This window comes from Capricornis sumatraensis, chromosome 8 (genome assembly GCF_032405125.1).
Source record: "Capricornis sumatraensis isolate serow.1 chromosome 8, serow.2, whole genome shotgun sequence".
NCBI lineage: Eukaryota > Metazoa > Chordata > Mammalia > Artiodactyla > Bovidae > Capricornis > Capricornis sumatraensis.
This window is the reverse complement of record NC_091076.1, coordinates 71224880-71247358: the sequence shown is the minus strand read 5'-3', so window position 1 is coordinate 71247358 and position 22479 is coordinate 71224880. Positions and strand designations below refer to the sequence as shown.

The 22479-nt window shown below is 38.1% G+C and overlaps 1 protein-coding gene across 2 annotated transcripts in view; it reads right to left on the bottom strand.

Annotated features, from left to right (window-relative positions):
* Positions 1–9923: 9923 nt before the first annotated feature.
* TAOK1 (TAO kinase 1) overlaps positions 9924–22479 on the bottom strand; it is a 55415-nt gene continuing 42859 nt past the window's right edge. For both annotated transcript variants that reach the window (XM_068978971.1, XM_068978972.1), the window contains 3 exons: positions 19153–19365; positions 18090–18272; positions 9924–12893 (listed from right to left, as the gene is read on the bottom strand). In XM_068978971.1, the coding sequence (XP_068835072.1) occupies positions 12432–12893; positions 18090–18272; positions 19153–19365 (858 nt within the window). In that variant the 3' untranslated portion in view covers positions 9924–12431. The remainder of the gene's footprint in view (positions 12894–18089; positions 18273–19152; positions 19366–22479) is intronic.

Below are 22479 nucleotides of genomic sequence, written 5' to 3'. Positions count from 1 at the left end.
TTAGCTAATTATATGAAACCAGATGGAAGAACCCCAGACCCACATTCTGAGAGTGCAAGGCCCTTGGAAAAACTGACAAGTTACAAACTTGGGGAGGTGAGAAAACAATGAAACAAACAAAACCCAAAGACGTACCATGAGTTGGGAGTTTTCCGGGTAGCATGACTGGCAATCCACTCAGGTCTCATTCATTTGTTCGCCTCCCCTTTTGGTCTCTTCATTATTTATAAACACCTTCAAATGGTAAAGGGGGAAAAAACACAACCCAATGACAATAAAGGAGACATTATCTCTGAAGTAGAAACTGAGTTGTCTCCATCCACTGGACCAGAATGTAGGAAGCCCACAACTGCTTCTCAAAGTTTCTTTGAGTTCTACTAAGTTCTGACCTTTGATATCAAAGACTGTGCTTAAGCTGTAACTTAATTCTCTTAAAGATTTAGTATTTTATGTATTTATACATGGGTTTCCAAGGTGGCTTGGCCAGAGATGACAATGTGAAAAAAACATAGCACCAGATCCTCCTTTTGAGAAGACATTGTCTCTGTTTTGTGTGAAGGTATCCTTGCTAAGACTTGAGTGCTGTTATAAAAGAGATCTTGACACAGGAAGTGTCATTTCAGCTTTATATACAACCTCAAAACCACACCAGAGCCAGAGAGTCTTCTGTACTCATCTTCCACCCAGACCACAGGATAATTTGTCAGTCAGTCACGCTTAGTAATGCCAAAGTTTCTTCCTTTTGAAATGAACTTTAAAGCTTCTCCATGCTTAAATAAACGGATATACTTGGCCACTTTGGCAGAACTTGCCAATGATAACAGTGATTCAGTGATACCAATGATTCTACAGCCAAGCTACAATGGATGGCATCAGAAACTGTTTTCACTATTTATCACATTTTACAGAGTTAAAGATTGAGAAGTTATACCCAGGGAGTGTCCGAGTGCCCAGAGATGGAATGAATGCCTTAGGAAGCAGGCATTCTACAGATCTAGGTCCCACAACTCTGGTAGAATATGCAACCTAGACAGCCACTTGGCACACATCGTGGAGGGGACCGGTGGTGAGAAATAGTGGAATTTCATTAAAACAAATAAAAGATATTAACACTTTAAAAACAAGTATCTCTAGCTCCTCCAGCCTTCCTGTATAATAAGATAATATCCTATTCTAGTGACTATCACTAGTGATTAAACAAAAAATTCTCTCCAACTTGTTTGCCTCTGAATAATAAATTGCAGTCTCCCTGCAACAATGGAATGTCATTTTTAAATCTCCAGAAACAAACACGCTGTTTGTCTCAAGTCCTCTATGTACCGAGCCACACTTACCTACCTGAGTTAACAGAGCCTCGCTGCACACTATTTGCTGGGTGTTGCTTCATTTCTATAGATCTAGGTTTATGTCCCCTAACACTAACCACTGGCAGCTCTGTTTAATCAATAACCAGTCCTCCTGCTCTGGGCTAATAATTTCCCAGTAGGCTCAAAATTCCCTGATCATCAATGGTACCTACATAGAGATATTTTCGAGGGGCAATTACTAATTTGTGTGTTGGACAGAGCACTGAAATAGTTTCTGAAGATGTGGATTCTAGTTTCTCCTTCGTCAGTGACACATAGGACTTTTGGGCAAGTTATGAGTTATTCCACATGAAAACACTTTGAGACAATAAAAAAGCCTTAATTTAGGTCTGTTAGGCTAAAATGAAATAAGAGCAGATGGATCCCGTTCTGCAAGTCCATTTAATTCCATAGAGTTCAAAGATCTCTGTAATGAGGTGACATATCTGCTTTCAGATCAGAATCTTTTTTTCCGATTCTTATAAGGCCAAGAAGTTCTAGTTATTAATTCTATTGCAAAGTAGGGAAGGACCTGGAAGAGCAGCACATTTGAGGCTCACAGACTGGGTGCTGGGTTGCCCAGTTGATAGCAAACTCTTTCCAGCCCCTTCCCAAGAACATGCGCGTACACACACACACACACACACACACACACACACACACACACACACACACACACACACACACACGCACACACTGATAACCATGTTATCATTGGTTCATTTGTTCCAGCCAAAAAACCATCTGCTTTCTTCTTATAAGTGATGTCAGAAAGGATGTGCCTTTCAAGATCTCAGTTAGTAGTGACAGGGCTAAAGACCAGAACCCCAACCACTGCTCTTCATGCCATACTTTGCCTTTTCCTAGTCAATCACTGGCTGAGATGACAGTAAGTAATGCTTATCTTAAACTCCATAATGTAAAGGGTGTTAACAAAAGGAGAAAGAATTTGTTTTCAGAGCTGCTGCATAACTCTGTGACAGAGTCAACATGTATCTATGTATGGTGTCCCTAAAGTTTATTGCAGTTTGCATAGCTTAGCAACCCCCCTCCCCCCGCCCCCAGCGGCCTTGTTTCTCTCTTACCCATAAGAACAAGTATATGAAAATATAGTCACTAATTGCCTGGGACACATACAGGAAAACCCTGGTTTAGCAGTTTTTCATCAGTCAGATGTAGATGACAGTGCTAGCTTATAACCCTGGGGCTGTGGAGCTAACAGACCACTGTGCTGATTTTTTATTTCTGTTCAAATTTCTTTTATAGTCAGGATAGGCTTTAAACCCTATGCATTAACTTAGAGCATCTTTGATATGTTTGGTCAATAACAACGTGTTTTGAGTTGCTGACATGGTTAGAAGCACATGTTTTATGATACTCTCCTTTCACTGCAGTTTGAACAGCCCAATTGTAGAGATATAAAAAGAAATCTTGTTTTTTAAATCCCTTTTTATAGCTCAACCAAATTCAAGGTGGGATGCTGGAAATGCTACAGATAGAACACCTGGAATCTAATCTTGGCTGTTTGACCCAGGCAAATTAAACCCTATGTAAATGCTAATTAACCTCAAAATAGCTCAATATCAACATTCTAGTTTAAAAGCTATGTTGAAAAGTGCCACTTTTCTGATAGTCTTCTATTCAATAAAGTAGGTAATCTCAGCAATACTTTTTAAAATGACACTTAAAACTACTTTCTAATTAAAAAAACATAGAAGCCCCAGTCCATGAAACTCCATCCCTCCAAATCAAGCCTTCTGACCAAAAAATGTCATTTTAACAGGACCAGATTAGATGATCTACCTCATTCAGGGCTAAAATGTGGTGATTTTAAAATCTGGGAAGATAAACCCAGATGAAATCACCTTCAGAAGCTTTCTTTGCACAATGTCCAAGAACTATAGACAGCGGGGCGTCCATGTGTACGGGAGGAGCTGTAATAATATAGACCACAACATACGTTTGTGTAAAACTTAAGAACATGCATCAAACCATTAGAACCTAAACTAGAATCGTATCTCACAGCCGCAACACAATAGGCTACTTCACTGCCTGGGCACACAGAATTTGAGGCAATTAGACTAGAGCCGACATCAGGGAGCTCATTCTTAGCCGCATCTCACTCCAGTGATTATCCAATCAACAGTCACTGAACTGAAATATATTTTATGGAAATGCAATTACTTAAAAAAACTGAGCAGACACTCCATGTACTAAAATTACTTTATTACAGTTGATTTTTTTTAAACATTTCCTTTGCTATGATACAAAGGATACTTACAAACAAAATATTACATATGACCTTGTTTTCGCTCTTATGTTCTGACAACTTGGTAACAGCTTTAAATGCACAATCTATACAATTAATACAGGTTATATATGAACTATAAGGTATGTTGAACCAGAAGAATACTGACAATATACTGTACAATAAGCCTTACCAGTTAGTGCTGCAAACCATTTCTACCAAAAGGAAAATGCACATCTGTACAGTCACTTTTACCAGCTGGTGCTGACAGAGGGGGAGAGGCTTCTTCTCCACTGGAACCCTTGGGAAGCCTCCACTGTGGGCGTCTGTTTGGTCCAAAAATTAAGAGGACTGTGTAGACTTAAAATTAGTCATCGGGAAAGTGGCAGAACATCACTTTCAACATGATAATCTCTCACCAAAAAAAAAATCACATCCCAGCTTTAAAAGACCACGGTCCTTTGTCCACCATGAAAACCCGACAGGCTCAAGGGCTTTGGGAGATGAGAAGAGAAGATGAAGGCTGCCAATAAAGGAGGCAATAAACCAAGCCAAAATCTAGGTTTTGCAAAATCTTTTTTTTTTTTTCCCCTTCACCAAAGGGAACTAGAAATGTACAAATTCATTGATGCATCTCAATGATAACATATCAGTTAGCTGATAACCCTCATTTTATCTGGACCCCTGACTTGTGGGAATAACTGAAAGAGACTGTGGATTATATACACCATTTTTAGAAAAGAACCTTTTGCTTAAAATAGTCCATTTAGCCACCAAAGCTGGTCCTGTTCTATTACAGGTGTGCATTCATCTTTCAATGGTCTACTCAGAAATGATAAGGTTACAGCTTTTTTTCTTTTTAAAAAATTTTTTTAAATAAAAAAGCAATTGACTGAAGCATTTTTCTTTTTTTCAGTAAATAGCAAAAATAAAAATAAAAACCAACCCTGGCATTTGCACAAATAATGCAAATGGAGCGATATGGCCTTTAAGGTAATGGGTTAGTAGAAAGGAAGAGAGAAGTGAAGAAAATTCAGAGAAAATGATGTATTGATTTTTCTTTTTAAAAATTTCTACAATACATGTGCAAAAAAATCATGCTGGTTGAGGAAAACAAAAGTAAATGAGTATATAAAACTAAAATCATAAATAATATGTTTGGATGACTGGTAAAAGCAGAAACCAACCTGGGTTACAAAAAGGATTATACATTCAAGATGCTCTTAAACCCAGTGGGATAACTTATGTTAAAACTGTGTTAATAGTTACGTTAAAAATCTCAAGTTTGTTTTTAAATCTTCACAATACAAGCAAAGCTGTTTTAAAATATACACTATACATATTTCTCATAGTCTCTCCAACCTCATTAATGCGCATTAGGCTATCCTTTTCATATACTAAAACAAGGGGTTTCTGAAAGCTAAATTGTTCAGAGCAACCCATCCATTATTTAAATGTTTAAGTTTTAAATGGGTTAAAATCTTTAGCAGACTTACATAAATAGGATTTAGCAACACAAGTGTTAATTTAAAAAACTCTAAAGCATTTACAAATTATCAGGTTGGAATAGTCTGGGGAAGTTATGTGCACTATACTTCAAAATGTTATTTACATCAGACCATTGCTTTTGTAAAAATTTCCCTAAAAGATAAAAAACAAATTTGGAGAATTAACCCATTCTAACCTAGCAGGGGAGGATCATAAACGGAGAGGTAAAACAATAACAAAATTATCTCTTAATAGAAACCCCGCATATCCCCCTCCACTTGGATTTTGCCCTATGAAACCACCTGCAATTTCTAATAGGCTCATACATCACATGTCAAGATAATGTGGTAAAATACCTTGTCAGATAAATTACTGGCCTCGAGTGGACTTAAAAGAAAAAAAATGTTTTTCCCACCCACCTGTGCCTCCGGCTTGGATTATTTTAGACACATGTATGTAATTAATTGGAGGGGCACTCTAAACAGGCGCAATTCCCATTTAATGTAGAATAAAAGGTATGACATATAAAATGCTTTTGAGAGAAGAGGCGGTGGTTTCTTTGATATTATGAAATGCAAGAAAGCACATTTGGAATGGACACCAAAAAAGAGCTTTCTGGCAACACAACAGGGGCAGTCAATATCTTGATAAGCTAAATACACTTGTCTACAACTAAACAGGGGTTAGAAGGCTTCCAATATTTCCCCCCAGGTTTGTTTGATATGTGCCAAACAGTCACATGGCCAGTTAGAATCTGCAAACATCAAGCAGTTCTATCCTTTTAAGTCACATAATTCATTCCATGACCATGTGTAATTATAGAAACAATAATGTTCACGCTGAGGCAATGTATTTGAGGGCTCAGAAAAAGCAAAATGTGCCACCAAGAGAAACCTGTTCCCATACAACTGGTCTTCATGCTTTCAAGTGGCTTTAATACACCTTTGATGCTAAGCCAAGCCATGCAAAAGCAAAGAGTACACACTTTTCATTAATATTGGTATCTCACTTCTAAACTCCACTGACCTCAGAGTTGCCATAGAAACATAACATGAGTAATGAAAGCATACAAGTGAAGGTTCATGGATTTTAAAAAATGCATTTCCCTCATCTATGTTTACCAGCTTTTAATACCTTAGGCTACAAGGCATATTAAGGGATAATGACAAAGGAACATATGTAGTTCTGGAAATAGGAAAATTGCTCCAGAAATGGGATCAATGTGCCAGTAATAAGCATAGTTCATTTGAAAATTCAGCAAGAGAGCCCAATAAACAGTTCCAAGCCATAATGTTATCACCTGCGTAATTTACACAAACATTAAAACTCTTGCACTTTATAGACAAAACACACTTCTGTAAACATGGCCACTGGGGGAGGGAGGCTCCCTACCTCATTCATGACTGAGGACATGTAATCATTATATTAAATAAAATGACTCTGCTTCAAACAATTTTAAACCTGACCAATGATTAAACTTAACTTCCCCCTGTTTAACAACACTGAAGCATTAATTCTAAAAATGTCACCTAGGATGGTTTCAGGGTTAGATGCTAGGACCACAACTGGCAATGACAGCAACTCCTCTCTAGCTGGCACAGACTTATAAACTTTAATACAAAAACAAAAAAAAATACAGAAACTAGGTCAATTTGTTAGCTACATATTTACAGATAATTACACGATTTCTTCACTCACAATTGCTAAAAACTATGAGTGAAAAGGAAACTGTGCAGGTTGAATTACCCGTACTTTGGGGGGAATTCTGGGGTATCAAGATACCCTTTTCATTCACTCACAAGTCTCATCTTCTCTCCACTTTTTCATGGCAAACTACCTACAGATGTCTAGATTAATATATCCAATGGGCATCCTGTTTCAGAGAGGATTAACCTTTTTCTCTATTTAAAAAAGAATCTCTTGTATATTTAAAAATAAAACAAACCCAACACAATCAAACGGATACACACACACACACATACATGCACACATCCTCTGAAACTTCAGAAAGTTCTGATTGTTGGGTAACAGTTATCAGTGATGGTGACATAGTAAGTGGCTCCCCAGTTTTTATTCTCTGCCTTTATTTTCTTTAAAGGATATCTATTTTGGGGTGGGTGAGAGGGAAGTGCAAGTTTAAGAAACCCACAACAGGCAGATAAGGTGCATACTAATTTATGCATTTATGATTTGAGGACTACTATTAGGCCAAATGGATTCTCTTCCCTTGCATGAGTGAAATTTTGGAAATCTGAATATAAGTGAGGAAAAAATTAGTCAACTGACTTTAAAAGGGGCTACCAGAATTCAGTAGAAAATATAAACACACAACAAAGGAAGAGTTCTCAGCTTCACTTTCTTTTTCTAGACAGTGTTTAATAAAACTTCTTTACAAATTAAGTCATTTCCAATGTAGACTTATTGTAGTGATTTAATAAAAGTGCAGACAACATAACCAGACACACAGCAAAATAGACTTCAATCAGTAGTCCTTGCATACAAGAGGCAAGTCTGCCAAGTGTACAGCATACTCTTCATCCTTTAAGGAATCTGAGGATGGAAAATTTCCAGTTCTTAACAACTAAGAGTAAGTGAGGGCCTTTTCAAAGGTAATGCTACAACCTGGTTGGGGGCACTATCATGACAGATGAGGGAAAACAGAGAATCAGTTTCTCTTTAACAATAATGATCTGTATTTTGGTAAGCAACTCCAAGATGACAGCCCAAGTTTTAGATCTGTTCCTTAGAGAAGACAGGTTTTTTTTTAAGACATAAGAGCCTCCTCTTTCATCATTATAGGAGATTCACACTTAAACACCTTAAATATATTATTTTCTGACTTGAATACACACTAGACACTTCACATTGTGAGCATGGAACAAAATGCAGGGCCATATAAACTTCCTAGGAAAGGGCTGCAGTGTGGGGCCAAATCTGCACTTAAAAAGATTTGCCTCTGAAGGGGTGGACAGTACATGAAGAACTCACTATTAGCAAGCAAGAAGAGGCAGCTGAAAGGAGAAAGCCCCTCACCAATACCAAATCCTTCTCTCCCAGTGGCCGTTTCCTGTTGATTTTATTGTTTAGGAGAACCTTAGATGCTTTAGCAGTAATTTCTTTCTTGGATGTTTTGGTCCTTAGCAAAGTTTATAATTATCATCATCATTATTAATGGAACAAAAAGGGTAAAAGGATCAATGGCACCACTACTAAGAAATATGTATGGAGTGCACATGAAGATTACGTGATTTACTGGTTCTCTATCTCTGCAGAGGAATCACCACCAGTGGTTTTTCGTTTCCATGGTTCATTTCTCTCTGCACCACTATCTTTCACTGCATCACGACACAAACTCGCAGGAACACTAACTGGTTCCTTCCCCAGCACTACTTTACTGCACTACAACTTATGGTTCCACAATTTACTTAACTTTCTTTCCACCCACTCAAGTGCTAAGAAAGGATCAAAAAAGAAAAGACTGCATCTAATGACCACCTTCTCATAAATATCAACCCAGAGTATTCAATTGTTAAGAAACACATGCATTCTTGCCTTAACTGAGGACTGAAATAACGAAACAAAATAACAGAACCTTAAGTGCCCTGATGGAAATGTACAGTATGAGTTATATCCATCTATCTATACACACATATAGACACTCATATGTATATACAATATATACATACAAATGATAATAGCTATACCAAAAATGTGCATATTTAACACAGTTTTTAAAAGCCAGTAGATTATGGTATAATACAATTTATTTCCACTAGTGAATGGCACAAATGGAGAAATGCAAAGGAGGTGTTTCAAGTACAACAGAGTCATTTTTCACAGGTGAAAATAAACAGTATTATTCCAGTGTCCAACACAATGTATTCTATAAAAGTTTAAAATGCCAGACATAAAGAAGTAGAAAGTTACTAAAGTCGGCCTTATGGTTTGAAAAAGATACTCAAAGTGTTTTTGATGTTTGAAAAGGGGGAGAGGAAAAATAGGTGGGAGTGGGAGAGAGTCAAGGACAGTTTCTTTAGTGTGCTAAATGGTGTTTATTTGATGTCTAGGCAGCTGAAAATCATAATGACTATGCTAAAAAGTTCAATTTACCAATAAACCCTTGGCCTAGAGTACCAAGCATCTCATATCCGTGGGTGTGGCTTCAATTCCAGGACTGTTCATCTCTAGGCACAGAAATGACTTAGAAAAGAATGGCAGCTCTGAATAAAATATAAACATATTTCCCAGCTAATGTTATCTATATAATGAAAATACTTTCATATACTTTAATTTGGGGTTAGAGCTGACTTTAATAAGGGGTAAAATAAGTGCAAAAGGAAGGGAACCCCATTAGGAACAATATATCAAGGTATGAGGTTTTGCATTTTTCAAATGCTAACTTAAAAAGGGGGGAGAGAGTGAACGTAAAAAACTTATACTGCCAAGCTCTGGATGCCAGACATAGCATATATGACTTTTCTGATATGCGTGGACAAATTTCCCATTACTTTTTATTTTCTCAAACATGTTTATATATAGTGAACACCAACACTGGGGAGGAGGTAGTAGTACTTTGATCAAATGCTGACGTCTGTACACTGATTCAGAAAGTGCCTGCTTCTTTCTTTAGGATCTCTCAAAACCTTTCAAATTTTCTTGCTACAAGCTTTACTCTGATGATTCCTACTATGTATGATATTCTTCAGAAGTTAGATCTTACAAACACACACAATTAATTTGAACCATTTTTGCAAACTATATATACTTTAATTAAAATTAACTTAATGGAATAATCCAGGTATAGTCATGACCTACATGTAAAACTGGTTGCCACACAAATCAGATACAAAGACCTATTGGATAGACATCTGGAGTCAGTATTCAATCACAATTTTACAAGTACATACAGTCTGCATGAATTCAATAACTCAGTTTGACTAATTCAAGTCCACAAGTGGACTTTAACATGTATTATTGGTAGTATTTTTTATTTTAAAGCGTTTTATATGTAAAATTGATCTGCACTTCTATTCCACTCCTCCAGTAGAACAGAGGGGCTAGATCTAGTAAGAATTTTTATAAAAGGTATCAAATTCATTATATTTTTATACATTTTATTAATTCTAAAGCTCTCTCCTATCATTTTCCTCCAAATAGGTAGATACCTCAGTTTGCTTGAAATACTGTATACAACATGAATGCAAGAAGACAGAAAATTAAAAGCCCCTTTCATTAGACAGACAAGCAAGTACATGTCATGTTCACCTAAAAACTGGTGATTTCAAGCCTGGCTAAGAGGACAATGTACCAGAGTGCTACCTGAAACACTGCCTAAAATTGTGAGTGAGTTCTACTGTGATCTTGGTTTTTAAAAGATTTATATTAATTTTTCTTCCAGTTACCTTTAAATGAATGCCAGAAATTCCTAAAAGGGAGGATTCATGGAGATTAGACTGATATACCTGGGGAAGACTTAAATTTGGTTGAGAAAACCAAGATTTCAACAAACAGATTACTGGTTGGTCATTAGCCTGGATAGGTGAAGAGTATCATTGAGAGGGCCTTAGAAAATTCTACCTGGGAGTCCTCTGACTATATGAAAAGCAGGATCCAGAGTTAGCAGCAAGGGTTCTTCAAGACAAGGGAGGGGGCAAAACAGTAACTTGTAAGAAACTCTGATCTATCACTGAAAAGAACTTTTTTTTTTTTTTTCCTTCAAGTCATACTCACAGCTTCCTACCCACCTTCAACTCAATTTCCACACTAGCAGTGGAATACCAAGTAACATCTAACTTTCAGCATTGGGTTGATCCTTCATTGCAAAACAAAACAAAACGTGCCCCTCTGTGGGAAAAAATAAAAAAGTTAGCGTTTGTCAAGAGATTCCCTGACCACTATAACTTACTTTTTTTTTTTAATTTGCCAAACTAGCTAGTTCCTTTTCAGTAGTACTTTAGCACTGAGGCTAGAGACTTCTGGGAGTGGTGTTTCCTGTCGTGTGATGTTAACATGATGCCGAATGGTCACTAAGTCTCAAGGAACTAGAAGTTTGTAAAGTACTGCAGCAACAAAAACAGCAATTAAAAAAAAAAAAAAAGAGGACCTGCACATGCAGCAAAATCTACAGTGGTGATGAGGATTAGTCAGCAGCTGGCAAAGTCATTGGCTCAGTGACTCCTGGTTCACTATGGCAACTAAACATTTAAATAATTGGCTATTCTACTTGTAAACAGGAAATCCCATAAGCCAAAAGGGGGTAATCAAATTATGTCTATGTAGTGTGGTGAAAATTCCAATAGATGGCAGTTTGCAAATATGGCATCATTCAAATACCTCTGGCATTTAATTTGTATTGGCTATATATCATTGTTTTTGTACAAAGCATAAGTACTGTTTGGGGTCTTGGAAGCTACAGAGCTTAGCTAGGATGAGATATCACAGTATAAGCAACGAAACGTCAGGATACAGAGGCTTCATCTCCTCACTCTTGCTGCTGAACATACCCACCATATGAACTTTCAGGGGCCTCTCTCACCCTTCTTGTCTTCCCCTTTAAAGGCTCACGGGTTCGTTGATACAATTCCCACACCACTTGTGATCTCCTTAAGCACCTCCATCTCACCATGCCACAAAGAAGGCACAATTGAATGCACCAAAAAAAAAAAAAAAAAAAATTCACTGACAAATCTATGCAGCATTCAGAAAAAGAACTAAATTGTTTCCTACTCTCTGAAAAAGTCAATGCAACCCTTTAGTGTTCATGGATTTCCATGTTCTTTTTCACTCCAAATGAGGCTGAGAAGTCAGACCAATTTAATAAAGAAAATATGTTGGTAAGGGGATACAGATGTGTTTCAGTAAGAACTTGTTTCAGCATATGTTGCCTGCTGTGAGTGGCTTATAAGAATCTGGGGTATGTAGAAAGGCTTTAGATCTTTTCACATCCTTCTGAGGATATATCATTGCCCCAAAGTGATGACTCAAGATATACTGCTGCATTCTATTTTTGCAGTTTTCAAAAATACCCCCTATCTACCCAATTTCTTATAACCACAGGCTTGATACATATATATGTGTGTGTATGTATTTGTATACACACCTACATGACAATTCCCCTTTGCAAAATTTCTTCAGAAGTTAAAAAAACAACAAAAAACCTGGCAGCCAAATACTATGACATCCCAATTAGTAAACACAAAACAGAACTCTTTACAAAAATGAGTAAGATATACCATACGCACTCAGCTTCCACACTGTAGTACCCAAGTGAGGAGGCTGCTGTGACGATGTCTGTAGGCAGTTTCTTTTGGCAGACAGCTCCAGCGGAATCGCCACTCTCAATTATTAAGTTATGTATAAGACATGTGTGACCCATTGGATATTTGAGAAGTGACACTCGTGCTTCTGCTCATGCCCTGCTCCGTCCGTCCCCCAGAAGCTGTCCGCCTTAGAGCCTGAGGGCTATTGCGGACTCCCATACTGCTACCTCGGGGTACCCCTTGCATTGGCCCCGAGGGGTGACCCCACGGCTGGGGTCCACCTTGCATTGGATGGCCCCAAGCTTGTGGTGGGCCACCCATGGGATGACCCCAGTGAGGTCCTGGACCCCCGGTAGGATTGTGAGACCAACCGGAAGCTCCCGGGTAGCTGTGGCTGAACGCCTCAGGGGAGAGATTAGAAAGGACCATGTTACTAAAACCTAGCCTCATGCTTTCAGAGTCAAAAGCTTCCATTTCTCTGGCTTGACGTTCCAGCAGACTTCGTATTCGTTCTGTGCGTTCATTCTGCAAAGCCAACATTTCTTCTTCAATCTGTTGGGGGTTAGGGGGAAGCAAAAAGAAAGCTGATTTATTATTTTTAAATCTATAAACTAATAAGGAAGTCATAATTAGTCAGCTTTGAAGTGAATCATTAAAAAGTTCACAATGGCTATTTTGTGGATGCATATTTAAAAACGAAAGAGATGTACTATAGAAATCATATACAATTTATATTTTTAAGATGTGTAAAACCAAGTTCTTAAAAACAAAGGCAATAACCTCTATTGAAATAATAAATCAAGGCAATTATCATCAATGGCTACTAAATCATTACGTAAAACACTGGATCATTAGGTAAAACACTGAAGACACCTGGGACTCTCCTGGCCAATCTTGTAAATAACAATACCTTAGCCATCTCTGTCTCTAGATTGTCAACTGGATGACTTTTGAGTGAGTGAGTGACAGTCACTCAGTCGTGTCCAACTCTTTGCGACCCCATGGACTATAGAGCCTGCCAAGCTCCTTTGTCCATGGAATTCTCCATGCAAGAATACTGGAGTGGGTTGCCATTTCCTTCTCCAGAGGATCTTCCCAACCCAGGGATCAACACAGGTCTCCTGCACTGACGGCAGATTCTTTACCATTTGAGCCACCAGGAAAGCCTAAAACACTGAATAAAAAATGAAAATGGGTGAAGGGAAACTAGTTTTATCAGACACACCAAAATGTCACTCTATTAAATGTGGTATTGGTGTAGGGACAAATTATTAGTGAAATAGAAATAAAGATCTCAGTTTGTAGGGTTTTAAAGCAAGAGCATTAATTAATTCAGTGGGGAAAAGATGAGTTTTTAACAAATAACACAGGCACAATGGCCAACTATCTGGAAGGAAATAAAAATGGAACTCCATCTTACACCATATTCCAGATACACCAAAGCCTTAAGTAAAAAGCAAACAAACACAAACCATGAAGTTTTCATTAAAGTTAGGAGACTCTATATACCTAGAAATTAGTGGTTCGGTAGCCATCATAATCATTTCTGGAAAACTGGAAGGTATTACAAGTAAGTGTAGTTGACTGTACATACATTTTTTTTTAATGTAAAATAATTCACAATAAACTCAATAGGCAATGAAAAAAGTTCATGGAGAACTTTTTTATGAATGATCAAATTGATAATTGCCTAAACCCACTGACCAATATTAATATCACTTAAAAGGGGGACAGCTAGACATCATATATCTCCTGATGTAATGTAAAAGGAAGTACATAGTAACCCTCATGAAAATTCCTTGCAAAAAATTTTTAAAAAGAGAAGATAATTTAAATTTAATCATATTTCTGGATCTAATTACCAGCTGATGGGAAATATGAAGTAAAAGAGAGAAGGATATATTTTTAAAGACACTAGAGGACACAATAAGCCCAAACCAGAATTCCTACAGAGCAAATGATCCAATTCAAATGGGAAAAAAAAACATGGGGGAAGGAGGGTCCTATTATAGACTCGTTGACTTAAAAGACAATTAACCAAAAGCAGTATCTGGACCTTGTTTGGACCCTAATCCAAATAAGGAATTTAACATGTATAGTTATGTCGCTATTTTGCTGAAATTTTAACGTAAATGAAATGAGAAAAGTCGTAAAGGGCTTCATGTGAGCCAAATGAGGTTTACTTGTTATACTCTGTTAGTGGTGGTGGCTTAGTCGCTAAGTTGTGTCCGACTCTTATGACCCCATGGACTGTAGCCCATCAGGCTCCTCTGTCCATGGGATTCTCCAGGCAAGAATACTGGAGTGGGTTGCCATTTCTTTCTCCAGGGGATCTTTCCAACCCAGGAATCGAACCCAGGTCTCCTGCACTGCAGGCAGATTCTTTACTGGCTGAGCTACGAGGGAAGCCCTAACCCTAACCCTACTCTGTTAGTGCCAAACCTAAGGAACAATTCTTGATTCTTTGCAGAGTAAAGTAATCTTCAAAGATAATTACCCAGCATGAAACAACTAATATTCACTCTGGTTCCACCTCTATTTTCAGATGACTGTTTCTTATCTGTATAGCCAGTAAGTACAAAGTGCAGAAAATATAGTTGTTAAGATTTTTTGGTTTTTGTACAGAAGGTACCTTGCCTTGGTAGCTGCCAACTGATCCCAAACTGCTTCACTGTCATGCACTTCAGTTGAAATGTAAATATCAGCCCTAAAAATCAAGAAGCAACTCAAAATAGATTTATAGATTTATCACTCTACTGTTCCTTTATTATTTGTAATACTAATCGAACGTATTTTCTCTTATGAAATTACTATAAGCCATGTTAAAAAAGTAAAATAGAGGGAATTCTTTGGCTCCAGTGGTTAGGACTCTGCATATCCACTGCAGGGGGCACAGGTTTGATTCCTGGTTCAGGGAACTAAGATCCCACATGCTGCACGGTATGCCCTTCTCGCCTCACAAAAAAAGTAAAAAAAGAAAAAAAAATTTTTACCATATTAATATAGCCACTACTAGCATTACTTCAATTCACTTTTATTCAATACATCATAAGCATTTTTCTATATTAATACTATCTTTATAGCCATCATTTAAGATTTTATTAAGTGGTTTGGCTATAATTACTTAATTATAGCTCTGTTTTAGATGGTTATGTATTTTAAAACATTATGAAGTATGCTATAATTACCATATTTATGCATCTTACTTTTCCTATAGTTGGATTTCTTTTCCTTAGAATAAATTTTCAAAGTCTTAAATATGTAACATTTCCAAAGCTCAATATATACTTCCAAGTTGCTTTGCAAAATGCATTAACTATGTATGAGAGTGCCACTGCACCCTGACCAATGCATATCAGTTTTATGCACATATTTTACTGGGTTCTGTAGAACATGTTCACTTAGTTCATATATTGAAATAAGACTGTGTAAGATACTAATTAGCACTAACTCTGAACCACTAGGTGGAGCTAAAAATACAAATACATAGCCCTACTCCAGTACTTTAAATCATATCTAAATTACTTATAATACCCTATACCATGTAAATACTATGTAAATAGTTGCTGGGGCTTGCAGCAAACTGCAGTTTTGCTTCCTGGAACTTTTGGGAACTTTCTGGAATTTTCTTTCCCCTGAATACTTTTATCATAATCTGTCAGTTGAATCCATGAATGCAGAACCCACCGGTGTGGGGGAGCTGACTGGAAATAGTGCCAATATTTCTCTTACAACACCATGGGAGTTTCCTTTTTTAAATAAATCATTTATTTATTATTTTAGGCTGCACTGGGTCTTCACTGCTGGGCTTCACTGCGTGGGCTTTCTCTAGCTGCAGCAAGTGGGGGCTGCAACCCAGTAGCTGTGTGCGGGCTTCTCACGGTGCTGGCTTCTACTGCTGCAGAGCACTGGCTCTCAGTGTGTGGGCTTCAGCAGCTGAAGCACTCAGGCTTCAGTGGCCTCGCAGCATATGGGGTGTTCTCGGACCAGGGGATAAACCCATGTTCCCTGCATTGGCAGGTGCATTCTTGACCACTGCTGCTGCTGCTGCTGCTAAGTCGCTTCAGTCGCATCCGACTCTGTGCGACCCCATAGACGGCAGCCCACCAGGCTCCGCCGTCCCTGGGATTCTCCAAGCAAGAACACTGGAGTGGGTTGCCATTTCCTTCTCCAATGCAGGAAAGTGAAAAGTGAAAGTGAAGTCACTCAGTCTTGACCACTGTACCATCACAAAAGTCCAATGGTAATTTCTTGAAGCCTAAGAGACAATATTTCAGACTGAATTTTAATAAGCAAGTTCGAATCAGATTTATGAAACCTGTACGTGGGACAAACTATACTTTTCTCAAAATTTATATGCATTTCTATCTTTCCCATTATGAATGGGAAACATAAGTGAGATAATTTTTAGAGGCAAGTACCCCCTCGGAGAAGCCACTGATAAGAATTGTGACAGAAAGGAATATTTTATTTAGGTATTCTATTAGTAATATCCTATTTATATTTTAAGACTATATTTTTAATTTAGTAAGGCATTCTATTTTTATCAGAAGAACTACTGGAAGTAGAGGAAAATCTATGGATCAGTGGTCTAGAAACCATGACAACTTTTAAATAAATTAGGCAACTACTAACATACAAAGGATCATTGGACCTAAGACTAATCACCTGCTGGGAACTTATGGCTCAGGAATTCTGAACATAGCTCTGAATCCTGGGTACAACTGGTAATCTATTACTTTTCATGACAAAACTTTCCTTTATCTTTCAAAAATTTTAAATCTCTGTCCATTAGCTTTTCCCACAAATATGCGCACACACACAAAACACAGATATAATACCTTAAAAAATGGAAATTAATTTGGGGCTTCTAGTTCTATTCTCTAATATATCTGACAAAGAATAAGTCAAAAGAGAGAAAAGAGCGGGGGGGGGGAAAGATACATCTAGAAGTAACATTTTCAGCTTGTGCAGAACAAGTTTTACCTTCTGTGCCCTAGTACTCTTCCACCAGTCTGTATGGTTCTAGGCCCAGGATATAAGAGTAAAGTATATATTCCAAATCCTTTGCCTCTGCCTCTCTCAGGCAACTACTAAAGTTCTTTTTCTTCTAAGAAAAGAAGTTTTTTATCTAAGTTTTTCACCAACCTCTTTAGGTAGAGCTAGGTACACAAAAAAAGTGAGGAACACAGCAGAGGTACTCACTCACAATTCAACTGTCTTCACATAACTCCATATCCTTCCTCTAGCATTAACCCGGAGAAGGCAATGGCACCCCACTCCAGTACTCTTGCCTGGAAAATCCCATGGATGGAGGAGCCTGGCAGGCTGCAGTCCATGGGATAGCTAAGAGTCGGACACGACTGAGAGACTTCACTTTCACTTTTCACTTTCATGCATTGGAGAAGGAAATGGCAACCCACTCCAGTGTTCTTGCCTAGAGAATCCCAGGGACAGGGGAGCCTGGTGGGCTGCTGTCTATGGGGCTGCACAGAGTCAGACATGACTGAAGTGACTTAGCAGCAGCAGCAGTATTAACTACTTAATTATATTTCCCTGATGTTTAGAATTCATTAAGGTTCATTACTGAATCAATAATTTTAAAGAAAAACACTACAAAATGAGAATTAAGGAAATATGGTATGGTGAAAACAACCAAATGCCACCTCTCTCAATATGAAAATATATTTATAAAACTCTTTTGATGAAAGCAAATGTTAGCAAATAACTTCCTTCTATCATCTATACCTTTTGTTCTAAGAGTGCCCTGCGGAGGGAGACCCTCTGTTCAAGCTCCCGAAGCTCTCGATCATGCTGTGCCTCCGCTTGCATCTTGATTTTGCTCTGATATGCATTTAACAGCTCCAGTTCCTGCTGCAGCTGCATCTTCAAAACCTGGCACTCTGCTTCCTGTGCTTCATCCAAACGCAGCTGAAAGAGAGGGAAAAAAACAGATATATCCTACTGTGAACTATTTATTCAAGACCTATGGAAGGAGGTGTGAGAAAAGGCACATTACTCTTTTATAGGATAGACAATTGTTCTCTCTTGTATCTTGGAGTAAACATCTCTGAAAAAGGAAGGCACAGTAACCAATGATGATAACAAGAAGATAAAAGCTATCATATACTATTTGGAGGATGTCTGAATAACCATACTTTTCTTAAGAAAAATCTAGAATCTGATTAAGTGGTATAAGATCCTGAATCTATTCTCCACGATGAAAATAATTATAGAACAGGGACCAGCGAACTATAGCTCCAGACCAAGTCTGGACAGTTGCCTGTTTTAATTAATTAATTTTATAGTCTGCTAATTAATGATTCTTACATTTTATATGGCTGTAAGTACTCACAAAATATACTCAATTTTGTATCCTGTCCCACAAAATCTAAAATATTTACTCGCCCTTTAAGAAAAAGTTCACAAAACTTATATAGAAAATACTTTGTATTTGCCTCCATTAAATGTGACCATTTAGATTTCTAATACAGTACTACTTTTTGTCCAATGCCTAACAAACCTGTTGCTCTAATCTTGGTATACTCTTGGGATATGCACTAAACACCTGAGAGGCACTGGCAAGGAGCCTATTTAGAATCTCATGTCTAAATGTATCAATGAGAATTCTATATAAATCATGCCTACTTCCAAACAATGCAGAGACAGGAAAAATACAGATAACCACTACTATTTCCCAGGCTGTAGGAGAGTTACCACTTCCTATTAGTGTTTTAATTACCGAGACTTCATTCAGGGGGTGAAAGGAAAGGGGCCCTGAATTTGTTTTGCCTAAATAATACAAACTCACTGCTTGGGTGGAGAGCATTTCATTAATGCTGTGGTCATACTGTTCAGCCAAGATGGCTAACTTCCGGGTCTGCTCCTCCTTGAGCCGTTTCAGAACAGCTTTGTGCTCACTCTTTGGTGTAGTCTCCAGTAAGTGATTTCTTAATGCTTTGTACTGTCTGGTTTGGATTTTACAGGTGTCCTGAAACTGCTTTTTTATTTGGAGTTCCTTAGACTGAGAAGGAAAAAAAAGATATATGTAATTTTTAACATATGGCGTTTGGTATACCTGATGCTTATACGAAAAAAAAAGGCTACTAGGAGAAAGGAAGAGGGAAAAACAAAATGGTTAGATCATAAGCTTGCAGGTACAGTATGTGTCTACTTGGCTATTAGGGCAAACCATTAGATTCTATGTATTACAAAAGCTCTAATTTAAAACATTAGAATACCAAGTACCTCATTTTTCATATGACTTCAAGTAGTACTCATTATTTTGGTAACACTTTCAAATAAATATTAAAATTAATTTTGATTGCTATTGATATTGATGACACAAAATTAAATTTCTTCTCATGCATTAAAAGTTTATTGGTCAGACAATATCTTACCAGATTTCCAAGGCAGAAAATAAGCATATTTATTGTTCCTTATCTGAGACAACTTGCTCCAATTTCTTTTAATGACAATCTCAACTCTAACTACATAGTCTGTGACAGACCCCACAAAAGCAGGCTATCAGTAACTGACTAACATTATTATAATTATCTTTTCCTTAAGGGGAATAAACTATGGGGCAAGGGAGGGGACAGCCCTTCTTGAGGTGATGATAAAAGACATGAACTACATAAACATTTGGGAGGTTAAACAATTTGAGTTCAGAGACAAAGTGGTTTGGCTTTATTTTTTGGTTAATCACAGGCTAGTTATTTCTATGAACTCAGGTCTGAACAAAATTTGAGAAGATGAGATATATTTCTATCAGGTATATTGTTCAAGCCTACAAGTGAGAATTTACTCATGTACTTCACAAGGCAGAAATTATAGCTGAAATATTGACTGGTTGATTCAGTGTGCAACAAATGCATATAAAACCAAAGTAACATACTTTTCAAGGAAGTAACTATTCATTCTCTCCACCACCTCTGCCAATAAATACCAAAATATCAAATACACACTTTCCATATTTTGTACCAACCAAGTCATTAAGTTACCACCATCCTGTGAAAGGTAAAGAAATGCCTAGCTACAAAGAGAAACTCTTAGTTCAGCTATGCTTAGTGGCACCACTCTTAAATACTGTTCTTGGTTAACAATATTGAAATAATATTCAAGTTAGCCAGGAATGGGACAATGACATTTAGCCATTCTTTCCTACCTCTGTATAACAGCCTTCAGTCTTTTAACAGTTTTTATTTTTAAATATTGTGTCAAGAAAACACTGTAATTATTCCACACCACTAGTCTAATGAGAGGGAAAAATAAAACCCTTGAAAAATGTGCTTTTCCTATAAGAATAGTAATACTTGTACCAAGAATAAACTATACCCCTTAATGTTTGACTCAAATGAACACAAGAGGAATGTTAAGTTACTCATCTAACATTGACAAATCATCATCTGGATGGCAGATGAAACAGCAGAGCAGGTAACAGGTGTCAATCACCTATTCCATTTACACGGGTACCCCAGAACTCCCCAAATCCCAGTTAAATTCACTTCAGTTCAGTTACTCAGTCGTGTCTGACTCTCTGCGACCCCATGAATCGCAGCACGCCAGGCCTCCCTCTCCATCACCAACTCCTGGAGTTTACCCAAACTCATGTCCATCGAGTCAGTGATGCCATCCAGCCATCTCATCCTCTGTCGTCCCCTTCTCCTCCTGCCCCCAATCCCTCCCAGCATCAGAGTCTTTTCCAATGAGTCAACTCTTTGCATGAGGTGGCCAAAGTATTGGAGCTTCAGCTTTAGCATCAGTCCCTCCAATGAACACTCAGGACTGATCTCCTTTAGAATGGACTGGTTGGATCTCCTTGCAGGCCAAGGGACTCTTAAGAGGCTTCTCCAACACCACAGTTCAAAAGCATCAATTCTTCAGGCTCAGCTTTCTTCACAGTCCAACTCTCACATCCATACATGACCACTGGAAAAACCATAGCCTTGATTAGACAGACCTTTGTTGGCAAAGTAATGTCTCTGCTTTTTAACATGCTGTCTAGGTTGGTCATAACTTTCCTTCCAAGGAGTGTCTTTTAATTTCATTGCTGCAATCACCATCTGCAGTGATTTTGGAGCCCCCAAAAATAAAGTCTGTCACTGTTTCCCCATCTATTTCCCATGAAGTGATGGGACCAGATGCCATGATCTCAGTTTTCTGAATCTTGAGCTTCAGGCCAACTTTTTCACTCTCTTACACTTTCATCAAGAGGCTCTTTAGTTCCTCTTCACTTTCTGCCATAAGGGTGGCGTCATCTGCCTATATGAGGTTATTGATATTTCTCCCGGCAATCTTGATTCCAGCTTGTGCTTCTTCCAGCCCAGCGTTTCTCATGATGTATTATGCTGCTGCTGCTGCTAAGTCGCTTCAGTCATGTCCGACTCTGTGCGACCCCATAGATGGCAGCCCACCAGGCTCCCCTATCCCTGGGATTCTCTAGGCAAGAACACTGGAGTGGGTTGCCATTTCCTTCTCCAATGCATGAAAGTGAAAAGTGAAAGTGAAGTCGCTCAGTCATGTCCGACCCCATGGACTGCAGCCTACCAGGCTCCTCTATCCATGGGGTTTTCCAGGCAAGAGTACTGGAGTGGGGTGCCATTGCATATAAGTTAAATAAGCAGGGTGACAATATACAGCCTTGACGTACTCCTTTTCCTATCTGGAACCAGTCTGTTGTTCCATGTCCAGTTCTAACTGTTGCTTCCTGACCTGCATACAGGTTTCTCAAGAGGCAGGTCAGGTGGTCTGGTATTCCCATCTCTTTCAGAATTTTCCACAGTTTCTTATGATCCACACAGTCAAAGGCTTTGGCATAGTCAAGAAAGCAGAAATAGATGTTTTTCTGGAACTCTCTTGCTTTTTCCATGATCCAGCGGATACTGGCAATTTGATCTCTGATTCCTTTCCCTTTTCTAAAACCAGTTTGAACATCTGGAAGTTCACGGTTCATGTATCGCTGAAGCCTGGCTTGGAGTATTTTGAGCATTACTTTACTAGCATGTGAGATGAGTACAATTGTGCAGTAGTGTGTGCATTCTTTGGCATTGCCTTTCTTCGGGATTGGAATGAAAACTGACCTTTTCCAATTCTGTGGCCACTGCTGAGTTTTCCAAATTTGCTGGCATACTGAGTG